This window comes from Bidens hawaiensis, unplaced genomic scaffold (assembly GCF_021521415.1).
Source record: "Bidens hawaiensis isolate Kalapana, Puna unplaced genomic scaffold, B.hawaiensis_p1.1 tig00000760_1, whole genome shotgun sequence".
Taxonomy (NCBI): Eukaryota; Viridiplantae; Streptophyta; class Magnoliopsida; order Asterales; family Asteraceae; genus Bidens; species Bidens hawaiensis.
This window is the reverse complement of record NW_027491043.1, coordinates 2,368,965-2,390,232: the sequence shown is the minus strand read 5'-3', so window position 1 is coordinate 2,390,232 and position 21,268 is coordinate 2,368,965. Positions and strand designations below refer to the sequence as shown.

General features: G+C 35.4%; 1 protein-coding gene across 1 annotated transcript; it reads left to right on the top strand.

Annotated features, from left to right (window-relative positions):
• Positions 1-15,638: 15,638 nt before the first annotated feature.
• Positions 15,639-16,232, top strand: LOC143534874 (putative carboxylesterase 18). Its single transcript, XM_077029252.1, has one exon. The coding sequence runs from the start codon at positions 15,639-15,641 to the stop codon at positions 16,230-16,232; it is 594 nt and encodes a 197-aa protein (XP_076885367.1).
• Positions 16,233-21,268: the final 5,036 nt, after the last annotated feature.

The following is a 21,268-nucleotide window of genomic DNA, read 5'->3' as shown; positions in this document are numbered from 1 at the left end:
AGAAAAGAAAGGTAAAAAATTGATAAAACCAAGGAACAAGTTTTTGCTTGGATTCCTAAGAACTATTCTTCATCAAGTGAGGCTATACCAAAAAATAAATTGTTTTTAGGAAATAAATTCTAGTTTGGTCAATTTGCGGTTGACCTTCTTGGGACAAAAATGTCTCGGGAACCCATGTCTACGTAAACTCTTAGTGCATGCAGGGCCAATCAAGGAGGACTATCAGTTGTATTCGGTACTTAGATAGTGATTTCATCCGGCATATGATAGGAGACGAACCCCTACTATTTTATACTAAACCAATTGATGGCGAATTCGAGTCTTTCGTAAGCGACATGGGGGACAAACTTCAAGGAATGGGAAATGTTTCATATGGTACTTTGTGCTTCAACAATGCCAACCTTGTTCAAATGGCTCAACCACAAAATAATGAGCATTTCTCAAACTAACCTCGTCCTCAAGTTATGGATCCAGCATCAGCTGTTCTGTTTGAATCTCTTCAACTTTGTTATACAATGTAATAATGCATGTTTAAGATAGTTCATCTGACAACATCTTTGCTGATCTTTTCACTAAAGCCATCGATCGTGCATGATTAGAATTTCTGGTCAAATCGCTTGGCATGATCAATTTTGATTAAAACAACCTATCTATCTTTTTGTAAGTAAAGTTGTTAATATTTTTCAATATGTCATAATTTTAGAGATGGTAAAATGAGTAAGATTAATTCACAAAAAAAATTCTCATTTTATCTTCTAGAAAAACAAAAATTGAGTCACTTAACTTATCAAAAATATTTTCTTTTCTTTTCTTTTTAAGAAAATCAGAAAATATTTCAAAAGATATTTTCGCGTTTAAAGTGAGCTCCTATTTAGAGGGAGTCGGGTAATTTATAAATTATAAAATTTTGAGAAATTGATACAACCTTTGAAAAATGTTAATAAATTGTCGTTAACGATCCTAGCACATGAAAATAGTAGATCAAAAGCCAACCAGATCAACGATTGATATGTAGTTAGCCTTGACAAATGAGTACGTGTCAGAGTAATATAAACTAAAATACCTGCATATGCTAGTGGTTACACATTTATGAAGCGGTTGCCAACTCTGATAAAAGTCATATCAATATCATTGAAGGCAGAAACATAAATAACATGTCATACTCAAGCATCTCTTCACCTAATCACGGTTGTCTTATAAAATCAAGTGTTAATTTTACTTTATTGTGTCAAGAAAAGCGCCAAAGAAAAGAAAAGAAAAAAAAAAGAAAAAGAGTACGAAAAGAAAAGGAAAGTTCAAAAGAAGTCTGTCTTAGGATTTTTAACTTCTGATTTATTTCTTCCTTTATTTTGATTCATGCCTTGAACTTTCTATGTTTGTAGTCATACAAGATTTAATTTTTAATGCTATGCGTCTTCTGCTTTATTTTGATTTCTTTCTTTTTGTTCAAGCCTTGGGCTTTCTTTGTGTGATAATATGGTATTATCTGTCATGATTGTTAAGGTCTTGAACTTCTGCTTTATTTTAATTTTCTAGATAGAGTCTTGTGTACAACGTAAAGTGTCCAAAGTGTCAATAAGTGTATTGTGATCAAATAAGAAAGGTTTAAGTCAAGTTAAGGTGGCATATGAAAGAACACTAAGCCCGAGGTATGATGGAGTCTATAATTTGTTCGATTAGATGGGGACCATACAAGCACTGTACCTAATTTATAACCTAACATATCACATTAACATCAAAATACTTGTTAAGTTTAAAGTGGACAAAATATATCTGCAATCGACTTTGGGTTTTTAGCATAATAACATTAAAAAGAAGTGCGATCTAGGACGTTATAAGACAATATGATTACATGTTGTGATCTTTCTGACAAAAATATTATTATAACTAGACAATTTAGTAAATATTAATGATATATGACATTAATTTCATCTTTACTCCTATCTTATTTTTATTTTTTATTTTATGTTTCAACTTCAAAATATTATGTATATATTTTCGTAATTTTAAAATATATGAAAATGCTAAAAAGATTTTAAGTTTTTATTGTGGTCGTGCATATTTTATTAAATCTTTTCTTATTCAAAATCATGTTTTTTGTTGTCAAGGTCGTTCATGCACAGTTGGTTGGACCTGGGACTTAAACAAATCATTTAATAGTTAAGGGATTAAAATTTGCATTATATGAAAAGTCAAGATAAAATAAATATTTTAGAGTTATTCTGCAAATACTTCAAACCAAGGGCACATTTTAAAAATGAAAATTCTTCTTCGACCCTCGAGAGGCTCGGTGAACGAATCAAGTCTACTTGGATGCAGAAAATGAAGTTGCATATGATGAAGCGCTTAAAAGAAAACGAGAACAAGAAAGCTGGTTGTTGAACCTAAAAACGAACTGATTATGTCTGAAGACAAGGAAAGAAACCAGTCGGCTCAAGAAAGTTAACAAAAGAAAATTAGATGTCTTGCCTCCCACATCTGATGTTTCTAAAATTTTCTATTGCCAATCCTTTCCAGAAAATAAGATTTAAATTCAACTTTACTAGAACAGAAAATAAAGAATCGATATCATTAAGTCTAGTTATCGCAGAACACATTTTTCCCTTATGTTTTGGGCTTTAAGCGACAACTTTGGCCATGGGATTACTTAAGTGAGATTGCTTAATTGTGTGAAATCAATTTTTGCGACTACCTGATTAATGCAAGCATTGTAGCGTGTGAATACTTGGTCAATGAGAGAAGTTTTGTAGGCTCTGTACTTTAGATGCAACGATTACTTTGAAGTTCTAATATAGAATGTAAAATGACAACGATTACTTCACCCTCATGAAGTTGCAGACGATAATCGGATGCAGAGTGAAATATTAAGAGACAGTTGAGTTATAGATACACTTTACCTACTATGAGGTGGTGCGTATACATAGTAATGCTTTCAATTCAATGTTTGTTTTTTTAAAACATTCAACGATTATAAGAAAGGAAACATTTTCGGCTTATAACCGTGATGTTGGTATGATGTTTTTCTATGAAATAAAGGTAATGCTTTTATAAGTATTTGCATTGTTAAATCTTGGTATGATGATGTTCGGATAAACCAAAAGAGGCAAGTTTTGGTAATGAATGATTTGGTATGGGATTTCTTTGTGGCTTGCTACTTTAACTATTACTAGGGTATGTTATGGGAATGAAAGTCACTCATTCATCAATGATAGTATCGAGATGAGTGCGGATGAGTAAGCCACTAGGTCATAATGATCTCGTGTTATGTGCATGTTAAGAGGCGGTGTGCCAATCCAAGATATTGTAAGCAATGGACTTGTGATATATGAAAGGAATAATTTCTTTAAATGTCACGTAGTTGTATAATGCTTTCATGGTTGATGTAATGCTATGATTCATGAATTTTAAAGAACTCAGTCAACTATGCTGGCTTTTAGTATGCATGCCGGGTTTCCTGGTTGTAATGGTAAAACATGGGAATAACCAGCACTAATAAAAGACTATGTGGTTGTTGGCAGATATCTTGACGTTAATCTTTTCATTAAGTTAATGGACTTTGTAGTTTGCATATGGATTTAGCACATTTTATATGAATGATGGTCAAGCTTGGAGCGATTATGCTACATGTCATTTTAAGTTTCTTAAGTTTTTTGAATTATATTGCATTTGTAAACATAAACGTAGAGACCTACTAGTCCAGGGCTTTTTAATTTGTATAACACAAAACACTTACGAAACTTTCCTAAAAACACCTGAACAACTCAAAGCTATGGTTTGTAGACACAACGTAGCCTACAATATCAAGATGAAATAAAACATGAAAGATTGAAAAAAATTGTAATACAAGATGACATGGGTTATAGATCCATGAATCAACTTCCTTTGTAGTTGATAATCTTCACCGTCATGAAGTTGTAGACGATAATCGGATGCAGAGTGAGTGGAGTAGTCGGGTTTTCTCTCAAATAGTGGTCTCTGCTCCTGACTAAATGTGCTGAATTATGTAAAACATGCTTATGGAAGATGTACGACACTACAAAAGCGTGCATGCAAATGTATTGTGGTACACAACCCATAAATTTGCCTTTTTGCATATTTCGTTTTGTCGCACGTTGTTAAATGGAGGCAAGATGACATTGCAAGATATAAAATTTAATACCAAGTAAATTCGCTTGTATAGTTTCTCAAGGTATGCCCAACTATTAGCACGGGAATCTAAAGTCCACAAGGCTTCCACGCATGTTTGCTAACAATTTTCATTTATGCTTAAGCTAGCTCGTCCTTAATGGTAGCCCAAGGGTCTCCTCCTTAAGCCAAAAACTACAAAAAAACGTTATACTACCCAAAAAAAACACCACAAACATGTGTGCCACATTGTCAATCGTTGAAACGGTCTGCTGAAACATAAAAAAAAATAGTCACCTAAAATCTTAAAAAAAACGTAGTTTAGCAAAAACATAAATAAATATATAAAAATAAATTAAAAAATAACAAAATTTGACCTTCTTGTGGAAATGGATTGAAAAGCTTTCAAGCTCTAGGGCAAAAGACAATGGGCTATGTCCTAGTGGTATTCGAGAGTGTGTGGGCTTATTTATTTATTTATTTATTTTGCCAAAATGGCAGGGCTCGAGCATGAAAAGGAGGTAGTGGAGTATTTCTCAAGTGCAAATGTGGTGCGGGCTAAACTTTCTTGGTAGAGTTTTACTATTTTCAAAAGGGTCAACTCCTATTTTGAAGTAACTACTTGAACCAGCCCTGCATGTCCCAACCAACCATTTGAACATTACTAATTTGTTGCTAGCGAAAAGAACATCCATTTCATATGTGAAAGGGAAGAAGATGCAACAAAAATAACCACCCATATTATAAATAAAACAAAATAGTTAGAAACAGTTACCTAATTCAGCTTAGTGGAATGGGTTTGATATAGGATATTTTTTGCTTGCAAAAACAAGACACCAATGAATAAATTGAGCATGCAAGCGAATGAAGCTGACTTAGGGAACTGAGCAAGGATAATATTCTTGTGTTAACACTCGTTCTTGATTACAATTCATATGAATTTAGGAGTATGAGAACACATAAACATTTAACATTTTTAGATATTTCATGTAACAGCTATTTATATTTAATATTGGACAAAATAACTCAAATTGCTAAATATTGGAAGCCAACAGGCCTTTATATTACGCACTTAATAACTGTAAAGGCATTATTAGTTATTTACACAAAAGTTTTGTATGCAACTAGTCGTGACCTATCTTTCTTGGCAATTGCCCAAGTGCAATTTGTCACTTTTAATATAACAAAGTTGAATACTAGGTTTTTAAAGAACCTATCATAGTTGAAAGCCGAACGCAAGTTGAAATATAGTATCGTCATTTGAAAAACATTACTAAATCCAATAATAGGTGAAAGTTTATTTAATTTGACAGAAATAATTCAACTAGACCATGATCTCTAACCATCCTCTTTCGTGATTCACTACAAGAAAACTGCGTATTAGTGGTGACACATGTCGCCGCTAATAGCTACCAAAATCGCCGCTAATAGCTTGTCGCTAATAGTCACAAGTCGCCGCTAATAAGTCACGGTTGCCGCTAATACTTTGTCGCCGCTAATAAGTTGTCGCCGCTAATAATATATTTCGCCGCTAATATACAGGGTTTTAGCCGCGACATGTGTCGCCGCTAATAGTCACATGTCGCCGCTAATAGTAGCAGGCATGCTGTCCAGCACTGCTCTATTTTCGGTTCCTTTCCTGACCCGTTCTCCTGCATTTCATGATAATTTCCAGATTTTCAAAACAACACAAATCCAAAAAATTTCATACGCATATATATCATAAACATAAAACATCGTCTATTAAGATAAAACACGAAAACAACCGTATTAAACATAACAATCGTCTAGATAAAACATCGTCCAAAATACTCTCACTCTTCCTCATCCATGTCGTCTTGGTCGAATAGGTCATCATGATTCCTTGATACCTTGTTCGATGAGGACGAAGCATTATATTGTGACATACGAGCTAGAAACTCCGGGTCGCTAAAAATTCGATCTATTTGAGCCTATAAGTAAAAAGAATAATTAATTACTAACATGTATGGGTCAAAATTACCTAAACCAAATTACCAAAATAATATATATATATATATATATATATATATTTACTGGTGTAAAGAATGGCTGTGGTGTCAGCTCGTTATCATATTGATCCGCGACTCTCGAAGATGCGGCTATAGAAGGTTTAGGTCCGATACCTCTCGTACACCCGCGTAGATGACCCAACACCTTTTCAAATATTCCTACCGCATTTGAAATCTGCTCATCAGTTTCTTCAAATTCGCCTTCGCTATTAGGCTCAGTTTGCTCCTTGATCTCTCTCCTTAATTCATTCTATATTTTATAACAACACAAAATATGATTAATATATTTGAAAAATATACTTTAATAAATATATGTGAAAAATATACTTTAATAAATACATACGTATTGACGCTCCGCCACCTCACTATCAAAAGTGCCATCCCGTCGACAATGAGCTTTCTTAAAAACTTGGAGCTCGTTCAGGCGCCGTATAACATTAAATATTAATATGCAAACAATAAATATATATATATATATAATTTTTGTATGTGTGTGTAAAAATATAAATCATTACATTTTTGTAGCCATAGCTGCTATAGGATGTCGTCTCCCCCTGTTTGTGTATTGCTGCTCTTGTCGGTTTGCTGTGTTGACTGACGACCAGTTTTCATGTGACACGGTCTGGAAAAGGTAGATAGATTTCTTCCAGTTTTCTTCACTCATCTTCATGGGGGGTTTGCTCTTTGTTAAGTCTATATTAGCCTTTCCACCCACAGACGTATAATGGTCTTTTGCTTTGCTTTTTCGATCTCTATATCGCTTTGAGATCACAAAGTCAATGCTACCCTTTAACAGATTTTTTTATGGATCTTGCTCTATCTCTTGTAAATTGAAGTATCGGTAGAAGCAATTAAAAGAAATTAGTTAATTAAATAAAAGACAAATAATTAAGTGAAGAATATTCAAATTAACAAATCACTTACACCAAGATGCTGGAACAAAGCATTTTTCTCCGCTTCAGACACATTCGCCCAACTTTCCTTGTCAAAGGCGATGTTCCTCCCCATGTATATTCCCACTTCACGAATAAACATGTCGGCAACCTCACCAATCGGAATGAATGTAGCACTCCTGTCAAATATGAGGGACAAAGGCCCCCCATTTTTCTTGTATGCAGCTGCCAATTTCTTATTTTTGGCAGGACCTCGTCCCTTACGTCGAGGAGGTAAAGCTACAAATACAATTAAAATTTATTGGTCACAACATGTATAAATATAACAATATATGTATTTATAATTAATGAATAAAATATAGTAAATAAATAAATTATAGTAACTCTTACCATCCTCCTCGTGAACACCTCGCCGAAAACCACCTGGAGGTGGCAGATCCTCGGCACCATCGCCCGCCATGTCCTCGAGGCATGACGTCCGCCATGATCTGAAAAGTTATAAGATATGCAATACAAATATATAATACGATTCAAGTTTTCTATTGCTACATAAAATACAAAGTTTTCTTATAACCACATACAAATACAAATTACAACTATTATTTTAATCAAACTCTCCCTCGAATTCTTTAGTGTCTGCCTCCGATCCCTTCATGTCGTACTCAAAATCATCCTTGTCATTATCACTCTCGTCATCAGACAATGTATTAGCGGTAACCGTTGGTGGATTAACTTCAGTTGACTTCTCACCCACAGTGACATGAGAAGACGTGTTTAACAAGTATTGAGTAAAGGCAATGGTAAGTAAACAATTAGATGAAGAATTGTTATGAACAACGTCAAGATCTTCTACTAAGTCATTGTCAACATTTTTAGCATTTTCAACGCGGCCATCGTTTAATGTAGGTGGATCCCAAATTTTTCGATGATTAACATTCTCGACAACCCATCGGTGGTTATTATTTTGGTTTCCTCGACAAGGTTCTTGAATGTAAAACACTTGTTTGACTTGTGAAGCAAATATGAGTTGATCTTCTTTGTCCTATTCGTGCTCTATGTTGATACTGGTGATATTATTATCATGTCTAACACCCCTTCGAGTATCATACCACTTGCACCGAAATAGGACAGTTGAATACCCATTTCCATAACACAACTCAATGATCTCTTCTACTTGGCCATAGTATTTCTCATGGTTCACTCCTCCTGCTAGAACCCCGGAGTTTTGCGTTGTTCGTTCTACGTCATGACCACGCACTATAAACCGAACACCGTTGACTATGCAAGCACTGTAAGTAAGGCATTTATTTCCGCATCCATTGACAGAGCATACAACTCTGGGTGGAATTCAGGAGAATTTTGTACATTCATTGAATATAACTAACAAATATAGAATAATGCATTACATCATCAGGTAAATGCATAACTAAATTAAGGGAAATACCTAATAGATTATATGGTTTACCTTCTCGAGAAACCACTTTGGAAATTTAGTTTAACGTCATTTTTGGGATGTTCATATCTGAATTCACTAAGTCGACGACAAAAATATAGACCCAATAAAGAAAGAGAAAATACTTAATTGATTATAAAAAGTTAAAGAGATGTGTGCTTACTTCGTATAGTCCCTAACTTCTTGATAGCTATCGAGGAAAAACCATTCGAAATTGACCTTCTCATTGATAGTAAGATATTTGATCTTCTTTGCGCTAGCCCGGCGACATTTAGACTCAAACACCCACAACTTAGTTTTTTTGACAACGGCATCTTCGTTTCTGTCGGGGTGATTGAACCGAGTTTGAACATCTCGAAGATACATCGAACAAAATGATAGAGCCTCTTCAGCAACATAACCTTCAGCTATAGAACCTTCTGGCCTTGCCTTGTTTCTAACATAATGTTTTAGTTTTTTCATATACCTTTCAAATGGATACATCCATCTCATACAGACTGGACCTCCACGAAGTACTTCATCTGGTAAATGCAAAACTAAATGAACCATAATGTAAAAAAACGCCGGAGGATATGTCAACCTAACTTGCATAATATCAAAAGAATGGCTTTCTTTGCTTTCTTCATATCATCTACCAATAGTGTTCTTGAACAAAGCTGCTTAAAGAACGTGTAAAGGTCTACTATAGGCGTATAAATATCTTTGGTCAAAAACCCTCGAAAACCAATCAGTAACAAGCGTTGCATGAGAATATGACAATCATGAGATTTCAACCCAGTAATGTTAGAGTTGTTATCTGTGACTCTCTTGCTCATATTAGATCCAAACCCATCCGGCAGTTTAACATCTTTTATAAATTGACAGAAGAGCTTTCGATCACCGACCTTTAGTGAGTATTTTGGGTGGGGCCTATAAAACTTGTTACCCTTTCGTTCCAACCATTGTGTTCTTCGAATATTTAGATTTTTCAACTCGACTCGTGCATTTGCCGTGTCTTTGGTTTTATCGTTCATTAGAAGAGTACCCAGTAAACTATCACACAAATTTTTTCGATATGCATTACATCTAAGTTGTGCTTCAGCTGGAGAGAGGACCAATACTCAAGTTCAAAAAATATGCTTCATTTGTTCCAGTTCAACTCGAAATCCTCTCGCTTTATCTTAACACCTCCATAATCGGGATGCTTGCCCGGTACACGATAGAGTAGACGACTGAGTTGATCGTCTATGTTAGCAGCACTAAATTGTTTCGGGGGATCTTGTCTCGGGCTCACCGTTAAAGTCCAAACTTTTTCTCCACGCATGGTTAGCATGCAAGAATCAGCGGTGACTGACATATACGACTTTATTTGTTACATGCATTGAAGGAGTGTCTTCATTACAAGTCGGGCATGCCTTGTAGCACTGCCCGCTCCAACCAGATAGACTACTACGAGCTGGAAAGTCATTTACGGTCCATAATAGCACCGCCTTCATTGTGAAGAATGTGTTTGTCGCCGCGTCTTTAGTACGTACGCCTTCTTGCCACAAATGCTTAAGCTCACACACCAAGGGCTTAAGGAAAACGTCCATGTCCTTTCCGGGTGATTTAGGGCCAGGAATTAGCAAGAATAACATGAATGAGGACTCTTTCATGCATAGCCATGGAGGCAAATAGTATGTGGTGGGTACAACTGGCCACGTGCTATGAGCCAAAGACATGTTACCAAGTGGATTGAAATTGTTAGTTGAAAGCCCTAGGCGAACATTTTGAGGTTCCCAAGAGAAAATAAGGTACTTTTTATCAAATTCTTTCCATGAAGATCCATCGATAGGATGACGCATCATACCATCTTCTGATCGTCCGGTACTGTGCCATATCATTTCTTTTGCCGTGTTCCTCGAACAATACAAACGTCTTAGTATGGGGTCAAAGGAAACTATCGTAACACCTTGTGAGGTACCTTTTTACCCTTTGTTTTTGTATCAACCCACCGACTCTCGTTACAAACAGGACAATTCTGCAACGATTGGTATTCTGCCCAGAAGAGAGCACAGTCATTTTTGCACACATCTATCGACTCATACCCCATGCCAATCTTCTTTAATGTCTTTTCCGCTTCATAATGAGAAGCGGGAATCTTGTTGCCTTCTGGATGTGAAGATTGCAATAGCTCGAAGAGCTCATCAAGCGAACTATTAGTCCATTTGTTTTTCACCTTTATATGCATAAGCTTTGTTAAAAAGTTGAGGGAAGAAAACTTGGTACAACCAGGATATAATTCTGACTGGGCTTCTTTTAACAACTCTTCAAAATCATCACGGACATCGCTACCGAGTCCCTATCATCAACGTTGGTATCCTCTTCCCTACGCTCATTCATAACGTCTTCGATAACGTCAGCCATATCGTTAGTTTGCGTAATCTCGTCTACAATCACAACTGGAGGAATTAAAATTTCGTCATGATAGATCCACTCAGTATACGTCCGACAAAATCCATATGCACGTATATGACCTTTCATAGTTTTGTAAGGTATTACTAAAGAATTCTGACATTTTTAACACGCACATCTTACAAAGCCTCTACTATCAACTTGCTTTTTGCACATCTCGATAAAAGACTGGAGTCCTTGCTGATACTCATTTGATCTAATGCTTGGATTGGGGTAATCCAACTTTTATCGGCGGACATGATCATACAACTGAAACATAATTTAGGGTTTCAGGCTACGGGAAAATATTGAAAGATTGTTTAGACGGCCGATTGAGTATTTACAAGGGTAGGCTGCTAAACCCACCTTTTGAATACTTTATCTCATATATTAATATGTGTTATACGATTGTTTGTTTATGAAAAATTCGGCAGCTCCCAAGTATATATATATATATATATATACCCGAGGAGCAAAAGGAAAATGACAACCGAATCTTTCTTAAATGAACAATCATATAATACACATTCACATCCTAAATGAAATAAAGCATTCAAAAGGCAGTCCCAAAATGAAGACAACCCAAAATTGATTTCTAAATCAATTTTGGGCGGGTATTCTAAGTTTGTGATGAGTAAAATGAGTGGCCCGCAGCATGAGATTCTCATGGTTCTTTGATAAGTTATGATTTACATGGTGGACTTTATAATAATTTCATTACACTAGTATATTTGAATCTTAAAATAATAAGTAAACTTTGAATACTTGAATAATATTTAAATAATCGGCACCTTTGTTTATAAAATAATATTTGAATAATAAAATAATAATATTTGAATAATATTTAAATAATCATCACCGTTGTTTATAAACACAAATCAGTTCTAATTAACAGGGGTGTTCGTGGTCCGGTTTTGACGGTTTCTAGATCAAAATGTGAACCAAACCATTAATCACAGTTTTTTATTATAAAAACCGAAACCGAACCAAACCGTTTTCGGTTTGGTTTCACGGTTTTTCAATTTGTAGTTTGCTTTTTTGATTAGAATTCAAAACTAAAAATATTTGTAACTAAAAGACATGTGCATTTTTTAGAAACATTTATATGTTGATTCAAATGATAGGTGAGATAAAAAAACGAATGATATCTAATTTTTATATTATAGTGCATTAATATACTTAAACATCCTACTTCACAATTGAAAAAAAGTGACTAATAATGTACTAATATAACTTTAATATTTTATCCCGACTAATATAGATCTAAATTCATTACAGTTCGGTCCGGTTTTTTACAGCCGGTTTGCGAGATAAACCGTTTGCTACGGTTTCAAAACGAACCATGAAGACCCCCACTAATTAACACCACATATCAGTCTAATTAACACCATTGTTCAAACACAAACATCAGTCCTAATTAACATGTTAAAATAAACCGATCGGTTCACTTTGCTATTTATAAAATAAAAAAATCAGCAGTAAACCTAAAATTATAAACAAACAAAGATGAAAACATACATTTCCCGGGTGTCGGAGTGGTGGCCGGCAAGTGGTGGTAGCGTCGGAGTGGTGGACGGAGAGGTGGCTGGCGATTTTCCCGGTGTCAGAGTGGTGGCCGGCGGGGCGGGGGGGGGGGGGGGGGCAGCGTCGGAGTGGGCACGGAGTGGTGGCCAGCAGCGGCGATTCCCGGCAAGTGATGGCTGGCAGTGGCGATTCCCGGCAAGTGGTGGCTGGAGACGACAATTGGGAGAGAAGAGAGATGTGTGAGAGCTGAAAAAGAGAGGGAAAGAAGATAGATATTCCCGGCAATGTTATAACACTTATTAGCGGCGACAACTTCGTATAAAACCCTAGCCTTGGATCAACACAACAATCAACGGCCCATATCCGTTAAGACGCGTATCAAGGGCGTCGTCGCTAATAACCCGTCGCCGCTAATAAAGTCGCCGCTAATACGCTTTTTTTTGTAGTGATTGCCCATCTACATTTGTCAGTATTAATTTTCAAAAAGAGCGCTCATTCGAAAAGACCATGGGACCTCAGCTTTGACCAGTCAGAAGCATGATCACCTGTTTGTTACTCTGTCCAAAATTTTATAAAATGTATATATTATAAAAAATTGATATAGAAGCGTTTAAAAAGTATATAAAAATTGTTAAAGAATTGACCCATTGATCGTTAAAAGCTTGTACTCTACCACATTGTGAATTAGGTTCTTGTCGCCCCCCATCCCAAGATTACTGATCCGCTAATGGTAGAGTGCCCGAGGCTGATTTGACACCTGAATGAATGTATAATATTTTAGTTTAATTTGTTACACTTCGGTTTTGAGAAGTTAATATTATTGAGTCAAAAACTTTTTTTTTACTATATGCAGATAATGTGACTAAAAATTACAATTACTATAAATATATAGATTTGCATACTTAGTAGGAAAAATCAAGATAATGTTGGAACGGAAAAAAGAAAGAAACATCACAAAATTTCATAAATTTAGCATTAAGATTTATACTATTAAAATTTTTAAGTTAGTTCTCAGATTACCTTTACTTGAGCTTTGACTCTCAAAAGTCGAACCAAAACCAAGTATTAGGCTAGAACCTTTTAACAAAAAACTTTTTTGAATTTTAAAACATTCCAAATTAGTCCTTTGTTCTCAAAATAACACAAAATCAAAATAACAACTTAAAACCTAGCTGACTTTTTACTAATATAAAAGTCAATAGCACACTAATCTTTGATTTGTAGTCAAATGAACCTAACGCATTGAATTTTGAGACAAAATTACCCTTTCATACTTATATCAAATTGCCAATCTGGGGCTGCTACTGATTAAGTTTGACCAAAATTAATCTGCTGCAAATTAAGCCCAAATTGAATATGTTAACAATATGTTTGTTGCCTGAATTACCAATATACCTTTTTAAAGACCCTTACGTCCATTAACACTCGCTAATTTACGTTTGTTAAGTTCGTTAGTTTACGTCCGTTAATATATTTTATATTAGCTTTAATAAATCCTTTACGTCCAACACATAATTTTTTAAATTACTTTAAACTGATTTTAGCTCAATTATGTACGTTCAACTATGTTCAATTATGTTCGGTTGTTATGTTCATGAACCATTTTTTATACTGTTAATGAATGAACACAAACAAAAAATCCCGCTCTTTATGTTGTATTGTTCGTTTCAATCGTTTAAATAGTTAAAGTCAGACGAACAAACATGAAAACACTCTGTTTGTGTTCGTTTACAAGAAGCTTAGCAATTAGTCACAAATTTTAGATTTTACTTAGCGTAAATAACCATCTCCATTGCAATTAAATATACACATTATTACTGGTAAGTCAAACAACTGATTGTTAACTTTATAAACATTAAGAATGTATAAACCCTGACTGCCCTAACCTGAGCTTGGCAGCCCATATCTTCCCAGCATTATATCTACTAGTTCATCCAAATCTTCGTTTTTCCCATATCAGATTTCGTTTTTAATATGACAGATACCTCTTTTGTGCAAAGAACTCCCAAATGTGTTAACTTCAAAATTAACTCCATGTAATACCCATAATACCATAAGAAAATTCCAAAAGCAAGCATGACTGGTATATAAATAATCATAATAATCGAGCAATTATAAATTTCGTTTTCAAATTTGATACAATAATATCCATGTTTGACAATCATTATATTTCTTTCTTCGTTAAATCTAATTAGAGCATTTGCCTTTTGCTTCAACTAATAAGAACCCTACTTAAGATAAAAATAGCGATAACAAACCGCAAATGGGTCACAAAAATGAATCTTCCTACTCATAAAATTACCTAAATTAGCGACTAAATCTGCATGCTATTTTTACATATGAATTGAAAATTAAGGGAATACAAGAACATTTAACATTTTTACCTATATTTAACATTGGACAAAATAACTCAATTTGTTAAATATTGGAATCCAACTAGCCTTTATATTATTTAATAACCGTAACGGCATTATTAGTTATTGGCACAAGAGCTTTGTAAGCAACTAGTTATGACCTATCTTTCTTGGCAATTGCCAAAATGTGATTGGTCACTTATACATATATCATAAGTTGAATACTAGGTTTAATTTAAAAGAACCCATCATAGTTGAAAGCCGAGCGCCAAGTTGAAATATATTATCCTCATTTGAAAAACACTACTGAAGACAATATTTGGTGAAAGTTTATTTAATTTGAAAGAAATAATTCAACTTGGCCATGGTTTCCAACCATCCTCTCTCGTGACAGTTGCCATCTACATTTGTCAATATTAATTTTCATTTATTTAGTACAAAATGTTTGCCATTTGTAAAACTAAAACGTTGAAAGTTTTTTTAAAAAAGTGACGGCTTATCTGAAATAAAAAGTGACGGACAAACATTCAATGTAAAACAAGTTAACGAAGGGGAAAATCATGAATAGAGCCTTTTATTTTTGACAAAACTAAAAAGTTGTAATAGACATTAGTTATTGACTGAAGATGAATTTTTTAATTCAACTAGACCCTGACCATGACCAACCTTTTTGGTGTGAACATGCAGGTGAAGGTTTCATTTGACTGAAATATTGAAATATTCAAAGATGGTGTGATATAACGTCGCATATTTTGCAGTATAAATAGAGTTGATGTGTTTAGCATTTGTCACACAACCTGAATTTTGAATACGTACCTCTCTGATCACAAAAGTCTTTCAATTAATTATGGAATCATCAGCAGCAGCGGAAACTCCGAAATCTCAGCTATCCTTGCCCTTGAGAACACGAATTGTACTATCGGCAATAGACCTTGCAATCGACCCACTTCTCCGGGATGACGGCACGGTGCCCCGCGGTCTTCTCAATCTCGTGGACTTTCAGATCCCGGCATTGTCCATACCCGTCAACGGTGTCAAGACACACGATGTCATGGTGGATCCAACTCGCAATCTCTGGTTCCGTGTATTTGTCCCCACGCAATACGCTGAAGAAGATCTCCCGGTGATGGTGTACTTTCACGGCGGTGGGTATATTTTCCTCTCCCCGGATGTGGTAATTGGGCTAGTGGCGATCCAACCGTTTCTCGGCGGGGAGGAGCGAACAGATTCTGAAATACGGATGGATGGATCAGTACCTCTCGTGACAATGAAGCGGACCGATTGGTTTTGGAACGCGTTCATGCCCCTAGGTGAACCCTTCAACCGAGACCATCCTATCATCAATGTTACCGGGCCAATGCCGTGGACATATCCAAAATGGATTTTCCCGCGACAATGGTGGTCGCGGCTGGGTTTGATACCCTCCGGGACCGACATATAAGGTACTAACAGTGGCTCAAGAAGTCCGGGAAGGAAGCGTACTTGATTGACTACCCAAACACATTTCATGAGTTCTTTCTCTTCTCGGAGTTGGCAGAATCCGATCAACTTATGTTAGATATGAATGACTTCATTAACAAGGTCTTAAATAAGGTATTGACGAAAAGCCTCCAAACACTAAATATTTTGTTTCTGTTAATTTGTTCATGTATTTCATAATATTCATTTCACATGCTCAATTATCCTTTGTATATTGCTTGCTTTCAGGTTTAGAAGATTTACATTGACATGGGGTTTATGAAAAGACTAATAATATTATGAACTTTTATTCATTTGTATGTTATTTCCTTTGATTATCTTTTCATTTTTTAAATAAACACAAGTAGCTTTTATGCTAAAATATTTGTAAATATGTAGTATCATATTTACCTTCTTCTTCTGTGCATTTGAGTTAATGTATATTGTACGTAACTGAATTATAAACGCTCTTTAATCCTCCATTGTATTAGTATTATTTACATGCTGGTTTTTTTATTTTGTTTTATTATGTTTTTTGGCATTCATATGTGTGTGTGAACAATCCAGCTTGAATACAAACAATTAAGAACGAATTCATTTATTATTCTGATTTTAAAAATATTAAAATCACAAGAAAATTGAATATATTTGATTTTATATATGTGTTGTAATTATTTCTAACTTCTATGTTCAAAAATTAAAACGTATATTCCAATAAATCAACTTGACGGCTTTTAATTCGCATAACTCAAAACACTTGGAAAACTAGGTTGTAAGGACCCAAACAACTCAAAGCTCATAAATTTGGTTTTTTGCATGTTTCTTTTGGATAGATTCCAGATAAGCTTCGTATGATTATACACATTTTGCAATACCTTTGATCCGCTTTGACTCTTGGCTAAAACAATCCAGTTATGCGAATATATAAACGGCACATTTAGTTATTTACTCCAACAAATTTGTTGAAACAACCGGTTAACATAATTGACAATATTTAGGATTTACGTATATATTTATATTACATATCATTATCACATGAATGTGTGCAACTGTAACATCCCGAGATTTCGTTTGATAAACTTTAAGTATTTAATTGAGGCAACTGATTTATATTAAATATAAAGAAAATAATGAGATTTGGTAGTTAAAGAGGGTAATGTGGAACTATCCTAATACTTTACTAATAATCAACCCCAACCTCATCTCCTTTGTTAGAACAAAAACGGTTCTACAAGCTATGGAAAAAGAGTAGAAAGAGAAACTCAGAGGAAAACTAGAAACACCCTTCTTGTATCCAAACTTATTAGTAAAGAATTAAGGATTATGTTTGGCAAAGATTAACTATATCAAAGGTTTATGTTAATTCCAAACATCATCGAATCTCAACCACAAGGTTTGGTTTGGTTCAGTTCGGTATAAGGTACTTGTCGACTAAAAAGCTTTATTAACGGTTTTGCATAGGACCACAAAGGATTGATAATCGAGGTGTGTGGAATATAGTAACAATGCTAATTTATTTACAAGACTAAACGGTTCGAGCACCCGTAACAAATTGAATTATGGTTTCTCAAAAACTGAAGTAAGTCTTCGCATGTTATTAAGTAATCACATGCATGGTAGTAGTTGAATTGATATAGTTCATGCAATGTATTGTGTCGGACGGTATAGGTATCGCATAGATATATAGTTACCGCAAGGATATAGTTATAGCATAACACATTTTTCATCTAAGTTTTGGGGTTTAAGCGACAACTTTGGCCGTGGGATTACTTTAACAAGTTTGCTTAATTATGTGAATCAATTGTTTTGCCGCTATCAGATTAATGTGAGCAAAAGACAATGGGCTATGTCCTAGTGGTATTCGAGAGTGTGTGGGCTTATTTATTTATTTATTTTGCCAAAATGGCAGGGCTCGAGCATGAAAAGGAGGTAGTGGAGTATTTCTCAAGTGCAAATGTGGTGCGGGCTAAACTTTCTTGGTAGAGTTTTACTATTTTCAAAAGGGTCAACTCCTATTTTGAAGTAACTCGTTGAACCAGCCCTGCATGTCCCAACCAACCATTTGAACATTACTAATTTGTTGCTAGCGAAAAGAACATCCATTTCATATGTGAAAGGGAAGAAGATGCAACAAAAATAACCACCCATATTATAAATAAAACAAAATAGTTAGAAACAGTTACCTAATTCAGCTTAGTGGAATGGGTTTGATATAGGATATTTTTTGCTTGCAAAAACAAGACACCAATGAATAAATTAAGCATGCAAGCAAATGAAGCTGACTTAGGGAACTGAGCAAGGATAATATTCTTGTGTTAACACTCGTTCTTGATTACAATTCATATGAATTAACGAGTATGAGAACACATAAACATTTAATATTTTTAGATATTTCATGTAACAGCTATTTATATTTAATATTGGACAAAATAACTCAAATTGCTAAATATTGGAAGCCAACAAGCCTTTATATTACGCACTTAATAACTGTAAAGGCATTATTAGTTATTTACACAAAAGTTTTGTATGCAACTAGTCGTGACCTATCTTTCTTGGCAATTGCCCAAGTGCAATTTGTCACTTTTAATATAACAAAGTTGAATACTAGGTTTTTAAAGAACCTATCATAGTTGAAAGCCGAGCGCAAGTTGAAATATAGTATCGTCATTTGAAAAACATTACTAAATCCAATAATAGGTGAAAGTTTATTTAATTTGACAGAAATAATTCAACTAGACCATGATCTCTAACCATCCTCTTTCGTGATTCACTACAAGAAAACTGCGTATTAGTGGTGACACATGTCGCCGCTAATAGCTACCAAAATCGCCGCTAATAGCTTGTCGCTAATAGTCACAAGTCGCCGCTAATAAGTCACGGTTGCCGCTAATACTTTGTCGCCGCTAATAATATATTTCGCCGCTAATATACAGGGTTTTAGCCGCGACATGTGTCGCGGCTAATAGTCACATGTCGCCGCTAATAGTAGCAGGCATGCTGTCCAGCACTGCTCTATTTTCGGTTCCTTTCCTGACCCGTTCTCCTACATTTCATGATAATTTCCAGATTTTCAAAACAACACAAATCCAAAAAATTTCATACGCATATATATCATAAACATAAAACATCGTCTAATAAGATAAAACACGAAAACAACAGTATTAAACATAACAATCGTCTAGATAAAACATCGTCCAAAATTCTCTCTGTTGGTACATGATGTCAGTAGTTCAGTATATAGTGTCTGTATTCGAGTTAGTTGGATTTGTGTTTTGTATTAAGTGAAGTTCTCACAAGTTCGTTTGTTATAGGCGAACTTGTGGAACAAGCGAAGTTAGGGACAACTTCGCCTAAACATGCTAGGCGAAGTTGTCGTGCTTTATAAGCTGTTAGGTTACGGCTGAGTTTATGGATCAGAGATAGTTTTCAGTTTACGAGTTATTGAGTTTGTGTAATCGGTGATCAGTGAATCACGTGTTTCCAGTTGCAATACAACGTGTCTTTGTTTATTGTAACGTGTGTTTAATCGTGTTATCGTGTATCGTCTTCTACGCTCGTATCGTCTTACGTAGGGATTCCGCACCTACGTAGAACGAGATATTCCGTGTAGATCCGGCTGGGAACCTACAAATGGTATCAGAGCATTTGCTCGTGATTGTGTGGTTCGGGATTATCACGCGGGTGTAGAAATCGTTCCGTTCGACTATTCGCGGGACGAGTTTACCGAGTTTTTGTGTCCTACTCACCTCCCACCATCATAAACAACCCATTACACCTTCGCATACCTCGCAAAATCCAGAAATCAAACCTGCAAAATCATCGTGTTTATCAGGCGAAGTTGCCGCTACTGTTTGTAGGGTTTAGGCGAAGATATAAGGTTAAGCGAAGTTATCTACAACTTCGCCTACCTCACAAGTTCGCTTAACTTAAGCGAAGTTATCTACAACTTCGCCGATTCAGGCGAATTTAAAAAGGAAGTGAAGTTAAGAATTCAAGCGAAGTTAAGACTTAAGTGAAGTTATCCACAACTTCGCCTACAGTACTGTTAAGAATAAAATTTTTATTTTTCGAGTTTCTTTGTGTTTTCGTTTCGTAAAAGATGACTTCGATAAATATTACGGAACTGGTGAAGATGGAAGTGGAAGCGGGTTCAGCTACTAAGGCACCAAAGATGCTTAAGGGTACCGATTTCGTGGCGTGGAAAGATCGGTTTGAGCAATATGTTAAATACCAAGATGCTAAGATGTGGGTGTGCATTCAAGATGGACACATTCCACCAACTGCTTTGTATGAGGGTCGTGAACAGATTAAGAAATACAACAGGATGGAAGAGGAAGAAAAGAAGATGTATGAGGCTGAAAGCAAAGCTCATGCTGCGATTACAATGGCTCTTCCACAAGAGATTCTTCACACCTTCAGGAAGTATAAAACTGCCAGAGAGCTATAGGAAGAGCTTGAAAACCGATTTGAGGGTAATGTGGGGATTCGTGCATCCAAGATTAAACTACTCAAAACCCAATTCTCGATGTTCAAGTATCTGAAGAATGAATCACTTGATGATATCATCACCAGATATTATCATCTGATGACCGAACTCAGCAATTATTCCATTGCTTACAAAGAAGATGAGATCGTTGAAAAGCTTCTTGATGCTCTCCCACCAAAATGGGAGATGTACACTGTCTTGATGAGAGAAGATAAAGAGTTTGCCGACTATGACTTAGAAACCGCAGTCAACAAACTACGAACTTTTGAACTTAACATGGTTCGAAAAGAGACACCAACTGATCAGGTTCACGGGAATGTATGGTGCGAAAGTTAATTCAAGTTCAAGTTCGAAGTCTGAATCATCTGCTTACTACTCAAAGGGAGACTCGGGCGCTAACTCAACACATGAAGGTCATGTATCTCTCAATATGAATGGTGATGTGTGTTTTGTAGCCGGTGGATCAAATGCTTCTAAACCTCAAGCAACCAAGGGTAGTTTTTCCTCAAGTGTTCCTAACAACAACTACTCTA

What these genes read in the sequence shown, in the direction of transcription:
- LOC143534874 (XM_077029252.1), top strand. Translation starts at nt 15,639, where the DNA reads ATGGAATCATCAGCAGCAGCGGAAACTCCGAAATCTCAGCTATCCTTG.